Genomic DNA, 21,360 nt, shown 5'->3' with positions numbered 1-21,360 from the left:
GGTACTTCCGCCCTGCTTGGCCACGTGGCCTCCAGCCGGCCTGTCCCTCACAATCTAGTCCTTCACCAGTTGTCAATCAAGGCCCGGGAGGGGGTGTTCCCAGAGGCACATCCAATCAGGGACGGGGGAGGGCACGTTCGCTGACGTGGTGACGTCGCTGTCTGCTGCCAGGGCGTCCCATCGCACCTACCTCGCGGGACACTTGGTGTCCCCTCGCTGTCGCTCTGACCTGCCTGAGCCATTGGGCTGCAGGGTCACGGAGAGAGCCACCTGAATGCGGGGTGAGAGGCTCAAATGGTGAGTGCGTGGGGCTGGCGCTGAGACTGGCTGGGGCTGGTTCGAACTGGCCGGACGGTAGTCTCCACCGTCCTCTTCGTTCCGCGTGCCGGCCTCCTGTCCGGTGCTCGTGGGGCTCCCGGGTCCCAATTCGAGTCTCCGGCCCCTGACCGCGATGTGGAGTCTCGTGAGTTCGACCGCGTCCTTGGCCTGTTGGATGTCTGGCTGAGGACGAGGCAACGTCCGGAGCGGGTGGTCGGGTTCTGGGGTCCTTCCCGGGACCTGACAGATGAAGTCAAGTCCACAGTTGGTCAGAGAGACTCTATTGCAAATTCTGTTGCCAGAGCGCCGAGGCTCGGATCTCAGGGATGTGCCAGCGTCGCCAACCACACGGAAAAGTACTTTTCTGTGTGAGGAAGGCTCATTGACAGAATCAGAGGTCCTGTGGTCAGGGCATCCTCGGCCCAGGTCAGGGGGGACTTGTTCTGCCGCTCAGTGATCCTCAGTTTGGTAGTTGTAGTGGGGAGTAACCCAGAGTCAGGGGCATTTGGGAAGAGAAGCTTGGAGTAAAGTTTGGGTAAAAAAAAATGGATGTTGATCTTAAAAATAACAATTACTTACTAGGAAAAATGGATTTATTGGGGAACAACAAAAAATTGCAATTAGGGACAGACGAGGTATAGCAAAAGCTATAAGCATGTCCAACAAACTTATGTATTGTGGAGAAAGGAGGGAATTGGGAGGGGTTGTATTGGTGTAATAAAATCCATGGAGAAAATGGAAAATTCAATTTTTCTCATTGGCTAGTTGCTGAGGTAGCCAGTTTCTTGAGAAGATGCAGTGCATGTACATGTTTTTCTGTTGGGTGCTGTAATTGATGATTCTTGTTTTCCATTTTTCTCTTGGGGTCCGAAGTCCACATTTCTTCCTCTAATTGATGTCAAGTGGTACTGGGTGAGGCTCTCCCTTCTGGCTCCACTCTTGATTCTTTTTAGGTAGTTTTCACTTTCTTAATTTTCACAGGAGCCATTGAGAACACTTGGTCAAGACTGTGGCATTGAAACAACCCTAACCTTCTAACAAGAGACCTTTATTCAAATGAGTTATTCCAGAGGGAGAAGGATCTGTTCCACCAGACACAGGGGGCCCTGCAGGAGAGAGGACACGTGACCCTAAGATCTGCAAGTATCTCAAGAGCTGGGCAAGGAGAGTTTTCCTTTTACAGAGAGGAGTGACCAGAACCAGGAAGGGCCAGGCGTGGTGCTTGGACCATAGATCCCTGAGGCCAGCCTTTCGCTGGGGATCTGTGTGCTGGCTGGGGTGAAGCAGGCCAAAGTTCAGGGAGAAGTCGAGAGGTTGAACCACAGTTTGGCCAACAAGCACCTGTTCTGCGTGGTCATTGGGGCAAGCAGGTCCCCTAATCACAATGAGGCGGAAATGGGGCTTTGGGGTTGGGGGGCAGTATCTGGCCTTGCCCTGAATAAACAAAGGGTCTCCATGTGAGTCTTTTCTGAATCAAGTGGGGCAGTTTCTTGCAGCTTCCAATTTTCTAGAACACCGAAGTGTGAGGGGTCCTTTCACCTTCCATACATGTTTCCAGGAGCACAGAGCTCACAGAGGGTTCAGCATTGTCCCCTGACATGGGGGAGCAGCCTCCTCTGGTCCAGCTCAGCACGAGTAACTTCCCTTCCTCCAGCTTCTGGTTTCAGCAGGTGTAGAATACTGAATTCTTCTTGCCTGGCTTCTCCTCAGTGACGGTGGTAACATCTCAGGTCTCTGCTCTTTCCTGAAGGCTCAGGTTCTCCTGGGTCTTTGGGACTTAACTAGAGATGCCTCTGGGGAGAAGGGAATGTTCTGTCCTCCATTAGAATTGCCGGAAATGCAGGCATTCCCACCCCTTCATGTGAAGTGGGTGGAGATGTGAATGAAAAAGATTCTTAAGAATCTTAGCAACTCTTCTGTGAAGGGTGTCTGGTGCTGGTCCACTTCCTGTTATTAGTCAGTCAGCAGACACAGAAATTCTGGAAACAGTGACCTGTGCTATGGGGACTTGCTCACTTCTTTTTAGATGAGTCACAGCTTGTTGTTACGAGGAGTTAGTGAACTGAGGCCTGTCTTCTCAAAGGGATGAGCAGTAACCAGTTTCTTGAACCAGAAACCTGCCCTAAAATTTCCCTCCCCTGCGTTATCCAGGAACACAGGAGGAAGCAGCAATTTTGCAGATCCTCATTCACACACGGAGATGGGACATCATGTCTCCTGTAAATGACCCAAAACCGGTGCATCCCCTGGGGTTGGAGACAAGCTGAGCCTGGGAACGAGGGGAAGGAAGGTGCCCTGGGGTCTTGCTGGTGCCCTTCCCCACATGCGTGGCCTTGAACCATAGAACCACCACAGAAGGAGCTGTTAATGGCAGGAGAGTGGGGGAGGGGATCTACCTGCAGAAGTGCTGGAGGTGATGTGTCCCCTAAGGCTGGCTGTTTCCTGACCTTTGCTTTGGGCCTCATCCAGGGAGTTGGTGGATTGTGAGGTGTGCGCCCTGAGTGAGTGTGATGGTCGGACATGGTGAAGTCTCCTTGGGTTCAACTGTTGCTGAGAGACGGTGGATGAACTTGAGGGTTTCCTCCTGGTGAAATTGAAGCTCAGAGGAGGGGGCTTTTTTTACCTCCATGGGAAAGCTCAGTCCCTCCCTCTGCCCTGGGGGCACCCCTTGATCCCCAGTTCACATAGCTTTGACCTTCTGACTTGGGGTCTCCTGTGCACCATGGGCAGCAGGCTGCTGATCTGAGCGACTCACACTTGGCTGCTCTTCCCTTTTGTTTCCTTGATAAGAGTCTTCTGTCCTGTGGCTCATTGTACAAGTATGTTAAGATATTTTTCTTCCATTATGTGAAGGTGTAGGGTTTTGGTTTTTTCAGATACACTTGCTTATGTGTGTGTACAGTTTTTTTTAAGAACTATTTACTTATTTTGGAGCTGTGCTGAGTCTTCATTGCTATGTTTGGGCTTTCTCTAGGTGCAGTGAGCAGAGGCTTCTCTTGTGGTTCCCAGACTCTAGAGTGCAGGCTCAGTCATTGTGGCTCACGGGTATAGTTGCCCCTCGGCTTGTGGGATCTTCCCAGACCAGGGATCAAACCCATGTCCCCTTCATTGGCAAATGGATTCTTAACCTCTGGACCACCAGGGAAGTCCTTTAAATCTGTTGTTAATTTCCTATTGTATCCTCTTTTCCTTTCTTTCTGGGACTCCAGTGATACTAATGTTTTGTGTTTGTCCCAGGGGTCTCTAAGACACTTGTCATTTATTTTTTATCTATTTTCTCTCTGCTATTCAGATTGTTGTTGTTGTTCAGTTGCTCGGTCATGTCCGACTCTTTGTGACCCCATGGACTGCAGCACACCAGGGTTCCCTGTCCTTCACCATCTCCTGGAGTTTGCTCAAACTCATGATTATTGAGTAGGTGATGCCATCCAACCATCTCATCCTCTGTCATCCCCTTCTCCTCCTGCCTTCAGTCTTTCCCAGCATCAGAGTCTTCCAGTGAGTCAACTCTTTGCATCAGGTGGCCAAAGTATTGGAGCTTCAGCTTTAGCATTAGTCCTTCCAATGGATATTCAGATTTGATTTCCTTTAGGATTGACTGGTTTGATCTCCTTGCAGCCCAAGGGGACTCTCAAAAGCCTTCTCCAACACCACAGTTCAAAAGCATCTGTTCTTTGGCGCTCAACCTTATTTATGGTCCAACTCACATCTGTACATGACTACTGGGAAAACCTTAGCTTTGACTAGGAGGACTTTTGTTGGCAAAGTAATGTCTCTGCTTTTTAATACACTGTATAGGTTTGTTGTAGCTTTTCTCCCAAGGAGCAAGGGTCTTTTAATTTCGTGGTGGCAGTCACCATCTGCAGTGATTTTGGAGCCCAAGAAAATAAAGCCTGTCACTGTTTCCATTGTCTTCCTATCTATTTGCCATGAAGTGATGGGACCAGATGCCATGATCTTAGTTTTTTGAATGTTGTTTTAAGTCAGCTTTTTCATTTTCCTCTTTCATCTTCATTGAGAGGCTCTTTAGTTCCTCTTCACTTCCTGCTATAAGGGTGGTGTCATCTGCATATCTGAAGTTATTGATATTTCTCCCGGCAATCTTGATTCCAGCTTGTGCTTCATGCAGCCCGGCACTTGGTGTGATGTACTCTGTATGTAAGTTAAATAAAAGGGTGACAATATACAGCTTTTGACATACACCTTTCCCAATTTTGAACCAGTCTGTTGTTCCATGTCTGGTTCTGTTGCTTCTTGACCTGCATACAGGTTTCTCAGGAGGCAGGTAAGGTGGTCTGGTATTCCCATCTCTTTAAGAATTTTCCAGTTTGTTGTGATCCACACAATCAAAGGCTTTGGTGTAGTCAGTGAAACAGAAGTAGATGTGTTTTTGGAACTCTCTTGCTTTTTCTATGATCCAGCAGATATTGGCAATTTGATCTCTGGTTCCTCTGCCTTTTCTAAATCCAGCTTGTATATCTGGAGGTTCTTGGTTCACATACTGTTGAAGCCAGCCTAGCTTAAAGGATTTTGAGCATGACCTTGCTAGCTTGTGAAATGAGTACAACTGTGCAGTAGTTTGAACATTCTTTGGCATTCCCTCCTTTGGGATTGGAATGAAAACTGACCTTCTCCAGTCCTGTGGCCCCTGTTGAGTTTTCCGAATTTGCTGGCATATTGAGTTCAGCACTTTAACAGCATCATCTTTTAGGATTTGAAATAGCTCAGCTGGAATCCATCACCTCCACTAGCTTTGTTTGTAGTGATGCTTCCTAAGGCCCACTTGACTTCACATTCCAGGATGTCTGGCTCTGGGTGAGTAATCATACCATTATGATTATCCGGGTCATTAAGATCTTTTTTGTATAGTTCTTCTGTGTATTCTTGGCTCCTCTTCTTAATATCTTCTGCTTCTGTTAGGTCTGTACCGTTTCTGTCCTTAATGGTGCCCATCTTTGCATGAAATATTCTTTGGTATCTCTTTTTCTTGAAGAGATCTCTAGTCTTTCCCATTCTGTTGTTTTCCTCTGTTTCTTTGCATTGTTCACTTAGGAAGACTTTCTCCTTGCTATTCTTTGGTACTCTGCATTCTGATGGGTATATCTTTTCTTTTCTTCTTTGCCTTTCGCTGCTCTTTTCTCAGCTATTTCTAAGGCCTCCTAAGACAACCATGCTGCCTCTTTGCCTTTCTTTTTCTTGGGGATGGTTTTGATCACTGCCTCCTGTACTGTGTTATCCTTAGTTCTTCAGGTACTCTATCATATTTAATCCCTTAAATCAGATTGGTTGAATTCTGATGTCCTACCTTCAAGTTGATTGATTCTTTTCTCTGTCATATTCATGCTGAATTTTAAACCATCCAGTTTTTTAGTTCAGTTACTGTATTTCAGTTCTAAATTTTCCATTTGGTTCTTCTTTGTAGCTTTTATTTCTTTGCTGAGACTTTCAATTTTTTATTTGTTTCAAGTGTGTTTGTAATTACTCATTGAAGTATTTTCTATAGCTTTAAAATCCTTGCCAGATAATTCCCTGTGTGATTTTGCTGTTGGTGTCTGTTGGTTGTATTTGAGGTGTAGGTTTTTATTCATTGGTTGGTTGATAGCACCTCCCAGCAGTCAGCCCCCTGGATGACGATTGTCCTGATCTTTTTTTATTCTTTGCAGCTTTGCAGGTGTCCCTCATCATCAGCGGTGTTTTATTTGGTTTTGCTTCTGCTACATTTGTAGTAAGTGAAGGTGACCAGTTCCACACCAGAAGCGGCACACAGAAGGCTTATCTGTGGTTCTCAGTCCGTTTGTTTCAAATGTGCTCATCTCAGAGGAAGGGCTTCCCCATTTAACTCCTCCATCCAGTCCTCGTGGGGCTTGGGTTGTCTCACATTAAAAAAAAAAAAAAAAACTTATTTGGCAGCTCATGGGGTCTTTAGTTGCAGCATGTGAACTCCTAGTTGCGGTACATGGGACCTAGTTCCCTGACCAGGGCTCGAACCCAGGTCCCCTGCATTAGGAGCATGGAGTTTTAGCCACTACCCCACCAGGGAAGTCCCTCACATTTATTTTTGATTTGTCAACAGTGCTGTTGTTCTCCTTTTTGTCTCCCAACTCTAAGTGCAAGGTATAAATATTTTATATCTAGGAGAAAAATTGTGGGATTGTAGATTATGGATAAGTTAGAAACACTAGGAAGTGCAGAGGGGTGACTGGAGTTGAGTGTTTATTCCATGCCATTCCTAGTACTTGGAGAATCCAACTTAATTTCGTTCATCTTTTGTGTCCATTTGTGTGAAATGGGGTCTGCTTGTGATTGTAAATTGGTTTTTACTGATAAACATTGGTGGTGAGCATTTATTTCAATGGGTAATTCATCTTCTGTGAAATAGTTTCCTCACCTTGAACTCATTTGTATGTCTACTGATTTCTTATGTTTTATTTACATACTGTGGACATTCATCTTTTTTCATTTCTAGGTATGGCAAATATGTTCTCCTAGATTGTGAGTTATCATTTCTTTCGATTTTGTACTTTTTAAAATTCATTGTTAATTGGAGAATAATTGCTTTACAATGTTGTGTTGCTTTCTGCCTTACAAGAAAGTGGATCAGCCATAAATATACATATATTCCCTCCCTCTTGAACCTCCCTCCCAGCCCCACCCCAATTCTGGGTAATTCTTAACTTTAATAGACTTGGATTGAATTTATCCATCTCGTCCTTTGTAGCTTACTCTTTTTTCCATATATAAGAAAACTCATCCTACGCTCAAGTCATAAATGTGTTTCCCTGTAGTGTCTCACAGAGTGTCCTACTTTGTTCTTTCACAGTTAAGTCCACAGTGAATTGGTTATTGTACATGTAGTCATAAGAGAAAAGATTTCTTACTCCCCTGGAGATAGCCAGTGGCTGCTGCCCCATGTATCAGTAGCCCCCTCCCAGCAGCACGTGTCCTGGCATAGATCCAGCTGGGCCTGTTTCTGTGCATTGTGATTTTTTCCATAGGTATATCTATTCATCCCTCTGTTAACGCCATCCTGTCATAATCGCTGTAGTTTAAAATGTTTTAATGTGCATTAGGAAACATCCCACCACCTTACTCCATAGAAAATCTTGGTTGTCTTTAGAAATTCGTCTTTTATTTCAGTTTTTAGAAGTGGTTTTTAAGTCAAACAAAGCAGAACAAACCAATCCTAAGAGAAACCTTGTTGTGCACTGGAATGGTACCTTCATAAAATTCTTAAATGTTTGGGAGAAGGTGACATCATAGTCTCTCTGTGGATATGCTCATCTCTCCATTTCTTTCCTTCTACTATTGTCATTAAATGTTTTGGAATTTATCCACTAAAACATTTTTATAGACATAATTGAGAAAGAAAACTAGTATTAGTAACAATCAGATTTTAGTTTTAATTAAAAAAAAATTTTTCCCCCTGTGGCATGAGTCTAGCCCTGTTGTTTTAGGTTATTACCCCAGTGCCATTTTGACAGTCTCTAGCCTTCTACCCATTACACTACCAGTGGTAGCCCTGATGCAGTGCTGGGTGGGGTAAGGAGGGGGCCAAGTGAGACTGAGATGTGGGGAAGGCAAGGGTGTCTGGGCTGGGTGGCATTGAGAGAATGGGCTGGATGGCTCATGCTGGGACTCTCACTCATTTGGGGAGCTCATGGGGCAGTGGGGAGGGCTGCCTGGGATGGAGGTGCCAAGTAGGGCACATGGATGTCGGGGGGACACTTGGGCTGAGGGCCAGATGGCAGCCTTCTGCTCCTGGGACACACATACACTCAGACACCACTCTCAGATGAACACTTGGACACACATACCAATACGCTTCTTAACCTGCACCCTGCCCCCAGCTCTCTGTCTCTCACCCTGCTCTCCTTTTCTATCCCATTTATCCAGCATAGCCAGATAACATTTATAGTGTTGTTTATGGTCTGTCTTCCTGCCGGAAGGCAAGCTCCAGGAAGGCAGGGTGCTTGGCCTGCCTTGTCCACTTCTATATGTCCAGCTCCTTAGGCTTAAGTGCTCAGTAGGTAAGAACCTGGTGGCTCAGGTGGTAAAGAATCTGTTTGCAATGCAGGAGAATTGGGTTTGATTCCTGGGTCAGGAAGATTCCTTGGAGAAGGGAATGGCAACCCACTCCAGTATTCATGCCTGGAGAATTCCATGGGTAGGGGAGTCTGGCGGGCTACAGTCCATGGAGTTGCAAAGAATCAAACACCACTGAGCACAGATGCATGCAGATAAGAACTGAGCGAACAAGTGAACCCTGCAAATCACAATCAGGTGTGTGCCACCTGATGCCTACGCAAACATGCCCAGTGGCCCACAATACTGCCACAGATGTTCTCAGACACTGATGTTCTCAGTCAAATGCATGCAGGTGCTTGCTCACCCCCAGACCCACATATCCATGCAACACACAGGTACACGGACCTTGCTGCCACTCACAGGTTCTTTCAGATTCACACCCAGCTGTCCAGGTTCCAAGGCTTGTACTCCTGCAGACACACACCAACATGTCCCTGCTCCCCACCCTCTCAGCTTTTAAAAGTTGATTATATTTTTAAAAGATCTGTTTAAACATTTACATTTCATTTGCTTATTTCGCTTGATCAAAATGCATTGAGATTTGTTTTTGTGAGTTTGCAGTCTGCAATGATATGATACTGCCAGTGGGCATTTGTGAATTCTGATAATGTTTTTAAAGTTCATTGATTTTTTTGCTATGGATCAGTATTTCCTTCCTCTTGTTGCCAGTAATATTCCATTGTGAGATTAGACTGAATGTGTTTATCCAAGTCAGTTGATGACCTTCTGAGTTATTCCCACATTTTGGCTGTCACAACTCATGTTTGTGGGTGTCTGTGTGTATTCGTTTTTGGGTTGGTGTTTTCCTTTTGCCTCTCTTGGGTAGTTAGATAGCTAGAGTGCAATTGCTGTTATATGGTGCTGTGTTAATAATCTTCAGGATTTGCTGGACTGTTTTCAAAGTGGCTTCGCTCTTTTACCTTCTCTCCAGCAGTGGTTGAGGGTTCCAAGTTCCTCACATCCTCACCAACACTTGCTTGTCTGTCTTACAGCTCTCCTAGTGGGTATGAAGAAGTATCTGTGGTTTTTATTTGCATTTCCTTGATGACTAATGTCCCTTTTTTTTTTCCTTTGGCCACACTGCACAGCTTGTGGGATCTTAGTTTCCTGACTAGGGAGCCAACTGGGCAACCAGGCAGTGAAAGCGCTGAGTCCTAACCCTAGGACTGCTAACAAACTCCCAAGTAGTCCACATTTTCAGGAGTTTGATTAGCAAACCCCAGTTGCAGCCCAAGGTGAGGTAGCCTTGTGTTTGTAGCTGATATAGTAGGAATTTTATCATTTAGATTTCCAGAATATATCTTTGATTAAAATTCTAATTTATAAAAATAATCATTTGCTTTGTATTTCAGGGGTGTGGTGTCAGCCTATGTTGTCCTAAAGATAATAATTAGGTGTTTTTTTTTTCTTTCTGTTCAAGTTACCTTCAACTCTGTTGCCATCAAATCTTCTGCAGCTCTTCTTTGTGGGGCATCTTCCTTGTACTCTGGGCACTTGGTTATTTATCAGACAGACCCTGCTGGCTTGACCAATCCCTCAGGAGCCAGGCCTCCTCTTAACCCGACATTAACTCCACGGGTGTCCCAGGCCCTGGACCCTGACCTGTGTCTGTGCCCTTGGTGTCCACTTCATCCTGGCAGAGCATTGTGTGTATGTTTCTGTCAGATGTGAGGGGACCAGACCAGGCTTTTATATGCTGTTTCAGTCAAATTGAAAGTTGTTCAGATGCAGCGGTCCTGGAAAATCTGTCCACAACCTCCTGACAGTATGCTCCTATTCTTGGAGAATCAAGGAAATAACTTACAAGCAGGCCCCATATCCATTTCCAAGTCATCTGAATAATGATTTCATTTTCAGTACTTGTCCAGCCTCATGATCTGCTCTGTTTCATTAAAAACAGTTCTTTTTCATTATGTGTGTGTTTATCAGTTACACTTTGCTTCAGTGTCCAGCACTCACCATCACTGAGGAACCTGCATTAGATTTGCTGGCATGTGATCACTGCCTGCAAGAGTATGAGCTCAGGAGTCCTAGGAACTGAATCCAGTTCCCGCCTGTTGGCCTCCCCATCCTTCCCACTTGGGGGTGAAGGAGGAGTCTCGCTGACACAGAACATGTGGCTGTTTCAGGACTCAGTGGTCTTTGAAGACGTGGCTGTGAACTTCACCCTGGAGGAGTGGGAACTGTTGGACCCTGCTCAGAGGAAGCTCTACAGAGATGTGATGCTGGAGACCTGCAGGAACCTGGCCACTGTGGGTGAGGACGGCTTCCTCCCTGCACTAAGTCTTTAGCGAACAATTACTTCTTACAATGTCCTTTCTTATGAGTGATGAGGATGGGAGTATTTTGAAAAAAATGGCAAACATGGTCCCCACCTTTTTAAAACCTACCTAAAGTAGATAGCTTTTCCATGACAGTGTTACTATACTGAATTGATTTTTATTACTCTTGATCAGAATCCTGAGGCTCCCTAATTTCACAACTGTGAGCATGGTCTCCATTGTCACCTTGGGCCAATGAGAGAAGCATAATGGATTTCACCCTGTGAAAATTATCCTGTGATCAGTACACATTTGAGATGATCTTGCTGCAGTTAAACCTACACTTAACCTGTCCTCCACCCTCCCCATGAGGAGCATTCTCTAGGAGCATTTTGGCAGCTGCACTCTGTCTCACCTCCCAGGGGCAGCTGGGTCCATAGACTTCATCCAGGGCCTCTGTACCTGTGATCACCAGGGAGCACACCTGCTTGGGAGGAGCATGCTCTGGGTCAGGGAGGGATATTTGGATGTACCCGTTAGGAGCACAACTCAGGTCTCTGAGAAGGTGATAGGTGTCATTAACTTGGCTTCCTTCTTGGACTTTTCATCCATTCTTGTCCACTTGAAGTCTTTTTGGAGCTCCTCTGACAAAGGGATCATTTGGGAAAGTGCATTTTGCCCAGTTCCTTTCTACTTTACTTCTGTGAGGTACTTATTAGTGAACAGACTGCCATTTTGACTCATTTTCCCTATGATGGCCATCACTCTCTCCTTGGGTTCAGTTAATATATTAATATAGCTCACAGAACTCAGAGAAACATGCTTCTTACTAGATCACAGGTTCATTATTAAAGGATATAATTCAGGAACAGCTAGATGTAAGAAATGCATCTAGATTTGAAAAGGAGTTTCCCTGCTTCTCCAGGTGCCAGTCTCACCATATCTCTATGTGTTCACCAACCCAGAAGCTCTCCAAACCTTTTTTTCATACCTTCATTACATAGGCACGGTTGATGAAGTCACCAGCCATTGCCAGTTGATTTGATCTCTAGCTGCTCTCCCACCCCCAGAGGTTTTGGGGGTGTTGAGGGATATGGGTGGGACTGAAAGTTTCAACTATTTAATCACGTGGTTATCTTTATTGGCAATTAGTCCCCATACTCAGGTTCTTTGCAACACTTTCTTTCATTAATATAAACTCAATTGGGATGGAAAAGGCTTGTTATGAATCATAGGAAACCTATTTCACCTTTCTTATCCTGAAGCATTTTCTGGAAATGAGCACAAGAGACCACATATTATTCTGTTGTTTGTATTGCTCAGGAAATTCCAAGGGTTTTGAGATCCCTGAGCAGGAAACTGTGAATAAGGACCCAGTTTGAAAAGTACATGTTGGTCATCTCAGTAACCAAATATATGTGTGTGTGTGTGTATGTGTGTGTCTGATAGATCACAATATCACACATCTCCTTTCTTCCTTTATACAATTATTTTACATTTTTGAATGAGTCTATGGAAAGAAATCTAGATATGGTCTCTTTCCTTTCCCCCACCATTTCTTTCCCAATGATTTAATTATGCTTCCAATTATTGCAGGTTCTTGCCCTCAAGTTAAGGTCAGTGTATCAAGTCCTCAGTGGGATATCTTGGAGACTGGACTATGCATTGAACGGGAAGTTGTAAGATTCACAAGAAATGATTCTAGGTCTGTTTTGGGAGAAAACTGGGCATTTCATAACCTGCGAGATCAGCATCTAACTCAGGAGAGGCGTGTGAGGTGAGTGGCACTCCCACAGGGAGAAGGGGGATGAGGGATCTCAGCAGAGTGTTAGACTCATGTGATGGTAAAGAAAGGTGTAAACTTAGCTAAACAATTGTAAAGTTAGCTAATAAACAATTGTGTACTCAGAAATTTTACAAACAATACTTTTATAAGTGTGCTATAGATACTGAGCATCAGAAACTTAATTCAGTAGGAAATGATGATTAGAAAATCTCATGTAAAAAACACTGAAAGTTATGGCTGTCTTTGAGCCCTCAGCCAGAGCATTAACCTTTGTTGCACTTCGTCATGTTGCAGAGAGTGCTGAAAACATGCCCATTCATTGAAAACCACAGATATATAGTCAAAATAATAATGAATAACCATAAACAAATCATTAATCCCTAATAATTCACTTCCTGTTTTGACCAGAAATCATTTGGTGGAAAGTCTCTGTGAAGGTAAAGAAGATCATCAATCTCTAAAAACACCGAACAGGATTATAGATCTTACTGTGCATGAGAGTTATCAGACTAAAATTCAGCCTCATCAATGCATTACATGTGGAAAAGCCTTCAGGGATCATTCTTTGAAGAAGAATCAGCAAAAGTCTCACATTGGGCAAAAACCTTATACATGTGAGGAATGTGGACAAACCTGCAGTTGTGTCTTGTGCCTCAGCCCTGCTGGGGAAACAGACTTTGTAGAGAAACCTGATAAATGTCAAGATGATGGGCGAGCATCTAAGAGATCCGTGAAGAGTCACAGTAGTAAACATTCCTTAGACTGTAAAAAATCTGGAAAAGCTCTCACTTTTCAGGGACATAAGAGAGGTCAATATGGCCAGAAAATCTATGTGTGTGATGTGTGTGGGAAATCTTTCAGTTATTATTGCCAACTTAAACGGCACGTGAGAACTCACACTGGAGAGAAACCCTATAAGTGCAAAGAATGTGGGAAAGCTTTTACTGGCATCTCACACTTCCGAGAACATGTCCGAATGCACACTGGAGAGAAGCCCTATGAGTGTAAGCAGTGTGGCAAGGCTTTCAGCTGGTGCACTTACCTTCGGGAACACATGCGAACACACAGTGGAGAAAAGCCCTATGAATGTAAGCAGTGTGGCAAAGCTTTTCCCTATCTCAAATCCCTGCAAGGACACGTGAGGATACACACAGGAGAGAAGCCTTATGTGTGTAATGATTGTGGGAAATCCTACAGTTGTCCTAAGTACTTCAGAAAACACGTGAAAACACACAGTGGAGTAAAACCCTATGAATGTACAGAATGCAGGAAAGCATTCATCACTTCTTCGTCCCTTCGAGAACACATGAAAACACACAGTGAAGAGAAGCCTTATCAGTGCCAGCAGTGTGGGAAAGCCTTCAGGTATCCAAGATCTTTGCAAGGACACATGATAACTCACAGTGAAGAGAAACCGTATGAATGTCAGCAGTGTGAAAAAGCCTACAGGTGTCTCATATCCCTGCAGAGACACATGAAGACACATACTGGCGAGAAATTCTGAGTACAAAGATTGGTGGGAAAGCCTTCTCCCTTAAAACCTTATAAATGAAGCAGTCAAGGGGGAGAAACATTATGAATGGAAAGAATGCAGGGAAAGCCTTCAGCACTTCATTTATTTTGTACTTGAAAACTCAGGGTAGGATGAATTTTTTTAATGGAAATAAATATAGTTTTTCCTTATAAGTGCCTCATCCTGAATAGGGATCCCAGTGTGTTAATTTCTAGTTCATGTTGCTGATCTGAACACTTAAGATAGTAGTCATCCCTCTATGTTCTCATCATCTTTACTACTTGTGTTTTGTTACCTTGACATTAAATACACAATTATATACTACATGTCTCAATGTCATTACAATAGACCCAGAATGAAAGTTTTGTTTTTTTTTTGATTTGTGTTTTTTTTAATGTGGTATCAGTTTAGAAGAAAATATTTTTGATCTTTACTTTGCCAAATGTTCATAGTATGTGATCATAATATGATCATAATATCGTTGAAAAGTCTTTTCTCATCCACTGTTATAGGTACTGGAATTTCCTGACTCAGTATTTACTCTCCTCTGGAGTCTTTATACTGAAAGGTATATCTTCCATGTTTCTTTTTGGCTGCTGCTGCTGCTTCTGCTAAGTTGCTTCAGTCGTGTCCGACTCCGTGCAACCCCATAGACGGCAACCCACCAGGCTTCCCCATCCGTGGGATTCTCCAGGCAAGAACACTGGAGTGGGTTGCCATTTCCTTCTCCAGTGCGTGAAAGTGAAAAGTGAAAGTGAAGTCGCTTTCTTTTTTGCTAGTGGATACTATATCTGTGTTCCTCACAGTAGTCAATAATTGTGGAAGGTCTTGAAAGACCTTTTGTCTTGCCTGGTAATGTTTGTAATTTGGCCTCTGCTCATTGTCCTTGACCTTGGTTAGAAATTGGACACAAAACACAGAGTTAAGAAGAATGACTTGTTCGCATGGAGATGAAAGCTGCTGTCTAGATGATTCTACTGAACTGTGTTGTCATCTTGGGTAAGGTTCAGTTTAGTTCAGTCGCTCAGTCGTATCCGACTCTGCGACCCCATGAATTGCAGCACGCCAGGCCTCCCTGTCCATCACCAACTCCCGGAGTTCACTCAAACTCACGTCCATCAAGTCGGTGATGCCATCCAGCCATCTCATCCTTTGTCATCCCCTTCTCCGCCTGCCCCCAATCCCTCCCAGCATCAGAGTCTTTTCCAATAAGTCAACTCTTCGCATGAGGTGGCCAATGTACTGGAGTTTCAGCTTTAGCATCATTCCTTCCAAAGAACACCCAGGACTGATCTTTAGAATGGACTGGTTGGATCTCCTTGCAGTCCAAGGGACTCTCAAGAGTCTTCTCCAACATTACAGTCCAAAAGCATCAATTCTTCAGCACTCAGCTTTCTTCACAGTCCAACTCTCACATCCATACATGACCACTGGAAAAACCATAGCCTTGACTAGACAGACCTTTGTTGGCAAAGTAATGTCTCTGCTTTTGAATATGCTATCTAGGTTGGTCATAACTTTCCTTCCAAGGAGTAAGTGTCTTTTAATTTCATGGTGGGAAACTGTATATCCAGAGTCCTTCTGTTAGTGATTCTGAGTTAAAGTTCTTGAGAAGAGGAAGATGCATGAAGTCTGGAGCAGAAGTGAAGAAGCCATGATTCTCAGCTCTTCTGTACCATCAGGAGACAGAGCTGCAGGGCAGCCTGGTGGCCTGAGCTCCAGCACTGCTTTCTCACTTCTGGCTCTGCCTGTGTGGAACAGCCCCAGTCAGACACATGTTTGATGTTAGTTACCTGCTGGGCAGCAGTGTGGACTCTGCTCAGCAGTGTGGACAAGGCCGCTTATCCTGGGTCCTCTTTGGTTTTCAGGTTCACACAATTCCCTGCATGTTCCTGTGGCTCTTTGGGGTCCATCAGGCCACTTCTTCAGGCTTCAGAAGATCCCTCAGTAATTTTTTCATATCATGTGGCCCTCTTCATGTCCAAGGAGTCTCCTAATTACATGATTTCTGTGGGAAGCATCTTGTTCCTCTAATAGGGGATGTTTCCTTCCTCCATCATGGCAGATGTAATACAGCAGCCACAGATGTGGGAAACCTCTTCCCTGGTTGCACTGTTGAGAGGCTGTAATGACACTGCATTTGTTGTTTTGAATACTTCCATAATTGAGATAAGTGCTTTTGCATATATTTGGCCCCTGTAAACGTTGTCTCTTACAGCTGGCTGCTCTAAATGATAAACCTACTATGTTTAATAGCTTTACATTTTTATATGAACTCTGCTATTTTCTGTTGTCACATGTTTTCTTCACGTGTATCCTGCTGAGAAACTGACTCACTAGTTTTAGCCATGTCTCAATTTGAAACAAATGAAAAGGGGAATTTATTCCCAATTATAGATTGAGAAAGGTTTGGACCTGGGCCCCTTTGCTGCAGTGCTTTCACCTGAACAGACATCTCCCTGGAACAACAGGTTACAGAGAAACTATATGGGAAACTAAAAATAACTGCACACATGAGCAGTTGGGGCAAATTACCAACAAGATACAAAATGAACAAAAACTCAGCTGCCATTTCTGAGGTGTTGGGGTCAAAAGCAAGGTCCTATGCATGATCCCTGCCCAGTATCCACAGGAGGAGAGACCCACTAAGCCACTCTTAGGGCTGAACTCATGGACCCGCCCCCACCCTGACCCCTTTTAAGGGACCAGCCCACCACCCCTCCAAGATCCATCAAGGGCACCTGTTACTTGTCTTCACTCCCTCCTTCTGCAGCTGGAGTCCCAGTAATTCAGTCCCTTGCCTGAATTCTTCATCTGGCCTAGCAACTTCTGTTGAAGAGTCCAAGGACCTGAATCAGTAACAAAAATAAAAACATTGAGAAAATTGGTCAGAAAGAATATGGTTAAATATAGCACATACAAAGCAGATGTCAGCAACTAATTACATCTTCAAATATAAACTGGTTCTCCACTAGGAGTAATTCTGCCCCTGGGGGGTGGGGGGGACCTTGGCAGTGTCTAGAGACAATTTTGAACATCATGACTGACTGGGGAGGGGCTGCTACTGGAGCGTGACTAGGGGCTGGGATTGCTGCTCCACACCCTACAGTGCACAGGACACTCCCACCAAAAAGCAATCTGGTACCAAATGTTGAATCTAAGAAACCCTGGTGTATAAAAACTGAATCTTAAAAATAACATTGCAAATACTTTCTTGGCAGTCCAGTGGTTAAGACTCCCCACTTACAGCACTTCCAGTGCAGGGGCATGGGTTTAATACCTGGTTCAGGAACTGAGATCCCACATGCCCCATGCTGCAGAAGAATTTTTAAAAAGCATTGCAGGAAGAGAAGGGGGGAAAGCTGGAGGTGAATATGCACAGTAGGATTGTTAACAGCAGTTTTTAAACACATTTAAAAAGAAATCCTATGTACACATAGACTACAAGACAACATGTCAAATTAGAAATGGCCACCTCTAGGCAGGGAGGAGGAGGAATTATCTGTACTGTTTTACAAATGTGTGTGACAAATATGGCTGAAAGATAAAATGTGTAATACTTCTCTGCACTTCTTTGAGTTGTTTCATTAAAAAGCAGATATGTAAATGGTGTTTCATTGAGATTAAAGAATTACTTTGGATCTGAAAGAAAATCATTTCTCTGTGAAAATTCACAATAATAAGGGGACTCTCCTGGCGGTCCGACTCCACGCGTCCACTGCAGGTGGCACAAGTTCGATTGCTGGTATGGAAAATAAGGTCCCACGTGCTGTCCAGTGTGGCCACAAGAAAAAATAATATGATACCTAATGAATATCTGGGGTTTTTCTAGCGAGTCAATGGTAAAGAATCCGCCTGCCAACGCAGGAGACCTGGATTCCATCCCTGGCTTGGGAAGATGCCCTGGAGAAGGAAATGGCAACCCACTCCAGTAGTCTTGGCTGGAGTATCCCGTGGACAGAGGAGTCTGGTGGGCTACAGTCCAAGGGGTCTCAAAGGGGAGGGACACGACTTAATGACTAAACAATGAATGTCTGCTCCACATCGTGCATTACTTAAACAGGGTTTCTTGGTATCTGCTGTACTAAGCACTGGGGATAATTCTGAGTGGTAAATGCAGCCCCATTCAGTATAGAGTGTTGAGAAGCACCCCTGGCTTCCACCCACTAGATGGGTGAAGTTAGATGCCAGTAACACCCCACCCCCACCTGTCACGTGGGAGAAAATGTCTCCAGATAGTGTCAAGCCTGTGGGTGCGATGGGACAAAATTGCCCCAGGGATGAGAAGTCACTGCTCTAGTCCATTCATTTGATACTACTCTTTTCTCCAAAATCCATGGTCAAAACTGCTGTCCTGCTGCCTGCACTTAAGGGGGTCTAAGACTTTAATATGAGGATGACCACCACGATGACGAACTAACACTATAACGTGTTATACTTTACATCACACTCAGTACTTCCTAAATGCTGGTACTGTTATGTACGTTCGACATACAAACTACAAGCATCTTATCTTTGTGGTTCCCAAGGAAATAGGACCTGAGTCCACGATGCCCTCCAGAGCCGACGTTAACACGTTTGCACGTGGCTTGCTTTGCTCTGAGCCAACGGAAACTACGCTGTATTTGCATCTCATCTACACGCACTCCTCCGAAATCCTAAAGTAGGTCCGATCCGGGTCCTACAGAGGATTAAACAGTCTCGCTCCCCCAACCAAAACCACGGGGGTCCACTCCCGTGCTACCAGCCTCCTGCCGACCAGGACTCAGCAATTCTAACTTCTAACAACAGTTCTGTCCTTTGAACTGTGCCCCGCCCTTTGACGCATTCCCGGCGCAGCCTGCCATTCTTCCAGACTCGGCCGGAGCAGACACAGGGCCAGCTGGCCGGCGAAATTAAAAGCAGTCGCCGTCGCCGCCGGGTCCCAGAACCTCGCTCCTGCTTCCGGCTCCGGGGCTGCTGGTAGCGGGAAAAAAGGCCAGGCCCAGGGCTTGGTATAGGTGGAGCCTCAAGGGTGGGCGGGCTAACCTCGTCCTCCAATCGCCAAGCAGAGAAACTTGACTTGTGGGCAGTTCCTGACTGTGAGCTGTCATCTCAAATCACAGCTCACTGGGACGCGATAGGGCCCAGTGCCCGGCCCCGCCCCTCTCCGCCGCTGTGGGCGTGGTTATTACCGGAAAGGTGCAGGGCGTCCTGCATTATCCCTGAGCGCACAGGTTACTCTGATAAGGAACGGTCACTAACAAAAGCAATAAATGTGTATTTCTCCGAACACTTTCTTCATGCTAACACACCCCTATAGAAAACATTCCCATTGTTGGAATGTTTCTTCCCCGAAAATCTATTTCTTCCAGACATGGGGTCATATTTTATTCGTTTCTCTACCTTTTCAGTTCAGTTCAGTTCAGTCGCTCAGTCGTGTCCAACCGCATGAATCGCAGCACGCCAGGCCTCCCTGTCCATCACCATCTCCCAGAGTGCACTCACACTCACGTCCATCGAGTTGGTGATGCCATCCAGCTATCTCATCCTCTGTTGTCCCCTTTTCCTCCTGCCCCCAATCCCTCCCAGCATCAGAGTCTTTTCCAATAAGTCAACTCTTCGCGTGAGGTAGCCAAAACACTGGAGTTTCAGCTTTAGCATCAATTCCTCCAGGGCTGATCTCCTTTAGAATGGACTGGTTGGATCTCCTTGCAGTCCAAGGGACTCTCAAGAGTCTTCTCCAACACCACAGTTTAAAAGCATCAGTTCTTCTGCGCTCAGCTTTCTTCACAGTCCAACTCTCACATCCATACATTACCACTGGAAAAACCATCAGATCAGATCAGATCAGGTCAGTTGCTCAGTCGTGTCCGATTCTTTGCGACCCCATGAATCGCAGCACGCCAGGCCTCCCTGTCCATCACCAACTCCCGGAGTTCACCCAGACTCATGTCCATCGAGTCAGTGATGCCATCCAGCCATCTCATCCTCTGGCGTCCCCTTCTCCTCCTGCCCCCAATCCCTCCCAGCATCAGAGTCTTTTCCAAAAAGTCAACTCTTCACATGAGGTGGCCAAAGTACTGGAGTTTCAGCTTTAGCATCATTCCTTCCAAAGAAATCCCAGGGCTGATCTCCTTCAGAATGGACTGGTTGGATCTCCTTGCCTTGACTAAACGGACCTTTGTTGGCAAAGTAATGTCTCTGCTTTTCACTATGCTATCTAGGTTGGTCATAACTTTTCTTCCAAGGAGTAAGCGTCTTTTAATTTCATGGCTGCAGTCACCATCTGTAGTGATTTTGAAGCCCCCCAAAATAAAGTCTGACACTGTTTCCACTGTTTCCCCATGTATTTCCCATGAAGTGATGGGGCCAGATGCCATGATCTTCATTTTCTGAATGTTGAGCTTTAAGCCAACTTTTTCACTCTCCTCTTTCACTTTCATCAAGAGGCTCTTTAGTTCCTCTTCACTCTCTGCCATGAGGGTGGTGTCATCTGCATATCTGAGGTTATTGATATTTCTCCCAGCAATCTTGATTCCAGCTTGTGCTTCTTCCAGCCCAGCGTTCCTCATGATGTACTCTGCATAGAAGTTAAATATGCAGGGTGACAATATACAGCCTTGATGTACTCCTTTTCCTATTTGGAACCAGTCTGTTGTTCCATGTCCACTTCTAACTGTTGCCTCCTGACCTGTATATAAGTTTCTCAAGAGGCAGGTCAGGTGTTCTGGTATTCCCATCTCTTTCAGAATCTTCCGCAGTTTATTGTGATCCACACAGTCAAAGGCTTTGGCATAGTCAATAAAGCACAAATAGATGTTTTTCTGGAACTCTCTTGCTTTTTCCATGATTCAGCGGATGTTGGCAATTTGATCTCTGGTTCCTCTGCCTTTTCTAAATCCAGCTTGAACATCTGGAAGTTCACAGTTCATGTATTGCTGAAGCCTGGCTTGGAGAATTTTGAGCATTACTTTACTAGCGTGTGAGATGAGTGCAATTGTGCAGTAGTTTGAGCATTCTTTGGCATTGCCTTTCTTTGGGATTGGAATGAAAACTGACCTTTTCCAGTCCTGTGGCCACTGCTGAGTTTTCCAAATGTGCTGGCATATTGAGTGCAGCACTTTCACAGCATCATCTTTTAGGATTTGAAATAGCTCAACTGGAATTCTATCACCTCCACTAGCTTTGTTCGTAGTGATGCTTTCTAAGGCCCGCTTGACTTCACATTCCAGGATGTCTGGCTCTAGGTCAGTGATCATACCATCATGATTATCTTGGTCCTGAAGATCTTTTTTGTACAGTTCTTCTGTATATTCTTGCCATCTCTTCTTAATATCTTCTGCTTCTGTTAGGTCCATAGCATTTCTGTCCTTTATCGAGCCCATCTTTGCATGAAATGTTCCCTTGGTATCTCT

At 44.8% G+C, this 21,360-nt stretch overlaps 2 protein-coding genes and 1 long non-coding RNA gene across 4 annotated transcripts in view; 2 read left to right on the top strand and 1 right to left on the bottom strand.

Annotated features, from left to right (window-relative positions):
- The first annotated feature begins 162 nt into the window (after positions 1-162).
- LOC109576411 (zinc finger protein 77-like) lies at positions 163-14,287 on the top strand. Its single transcript, XM_019985034.2, has 4 exons — positions 163-297; positions 10,533-10,659; positions 12,261-12,441; positions 12,859-14,287. Exons 1-4 carry the CDS (start codon positions 295-297, stop codon positions 13,952-13,954), a joined length of 1,407 nt encoding a protein of 468 aa, XP_019840593.1. The 5' UTR covers positions 163-294; the 3' UTR covers positions 13,955-14,287.
- Positions 195-21,360, top strand: part of TLE6 (TLE family member 6, subcortical maternal complex member) — a 45,818-nt gene continuing 24,652 nt past the window's right edge. For both annotated transcript variants that reach the window (XM_070793153.1, XM_070793152.1), the window contains exon 1: positions 195-297. The gene's annotated coding sequence lies outside the window, so the exon portion shown is untranslated. The remainder of the gene's footprint in view (positions 298-21,360) is intronic.
- Positions 14,048-18,960, bottom strand: LOC139184107 (uncharacterized). The gene is made up of 2 exons (XR_011567572.1): positions 18,503-18,960; positions 14,048-16,812 (listed from the first exon to the last, which is right to left on the bottom strand). It is a non-coding gene; the product is annotated as an uncharacterized lncRNA (long non-coding RNA).

This window comes from Bos indicus, chromosome 7 (genome assembly GCF_029378745.1).
Source record: "Bos indicus isolate NIAB-ARS_2022 breed Sahiwal x Tharparkar chromosome 7, NIAB-ARS_B.indTharparkar_mat_pri_1.0, whole genome shotgun sequence".
In the NCBI taxonomy this organism is placed as follows: Eukaryota; Metazoa; Chordata; class Mammalia; order Artiodactyla; family Bovidae; genus Bos; species Bos indicus.
This window is presented reverse-complemented; position numbering and strand designations above follow the sequence as displayed.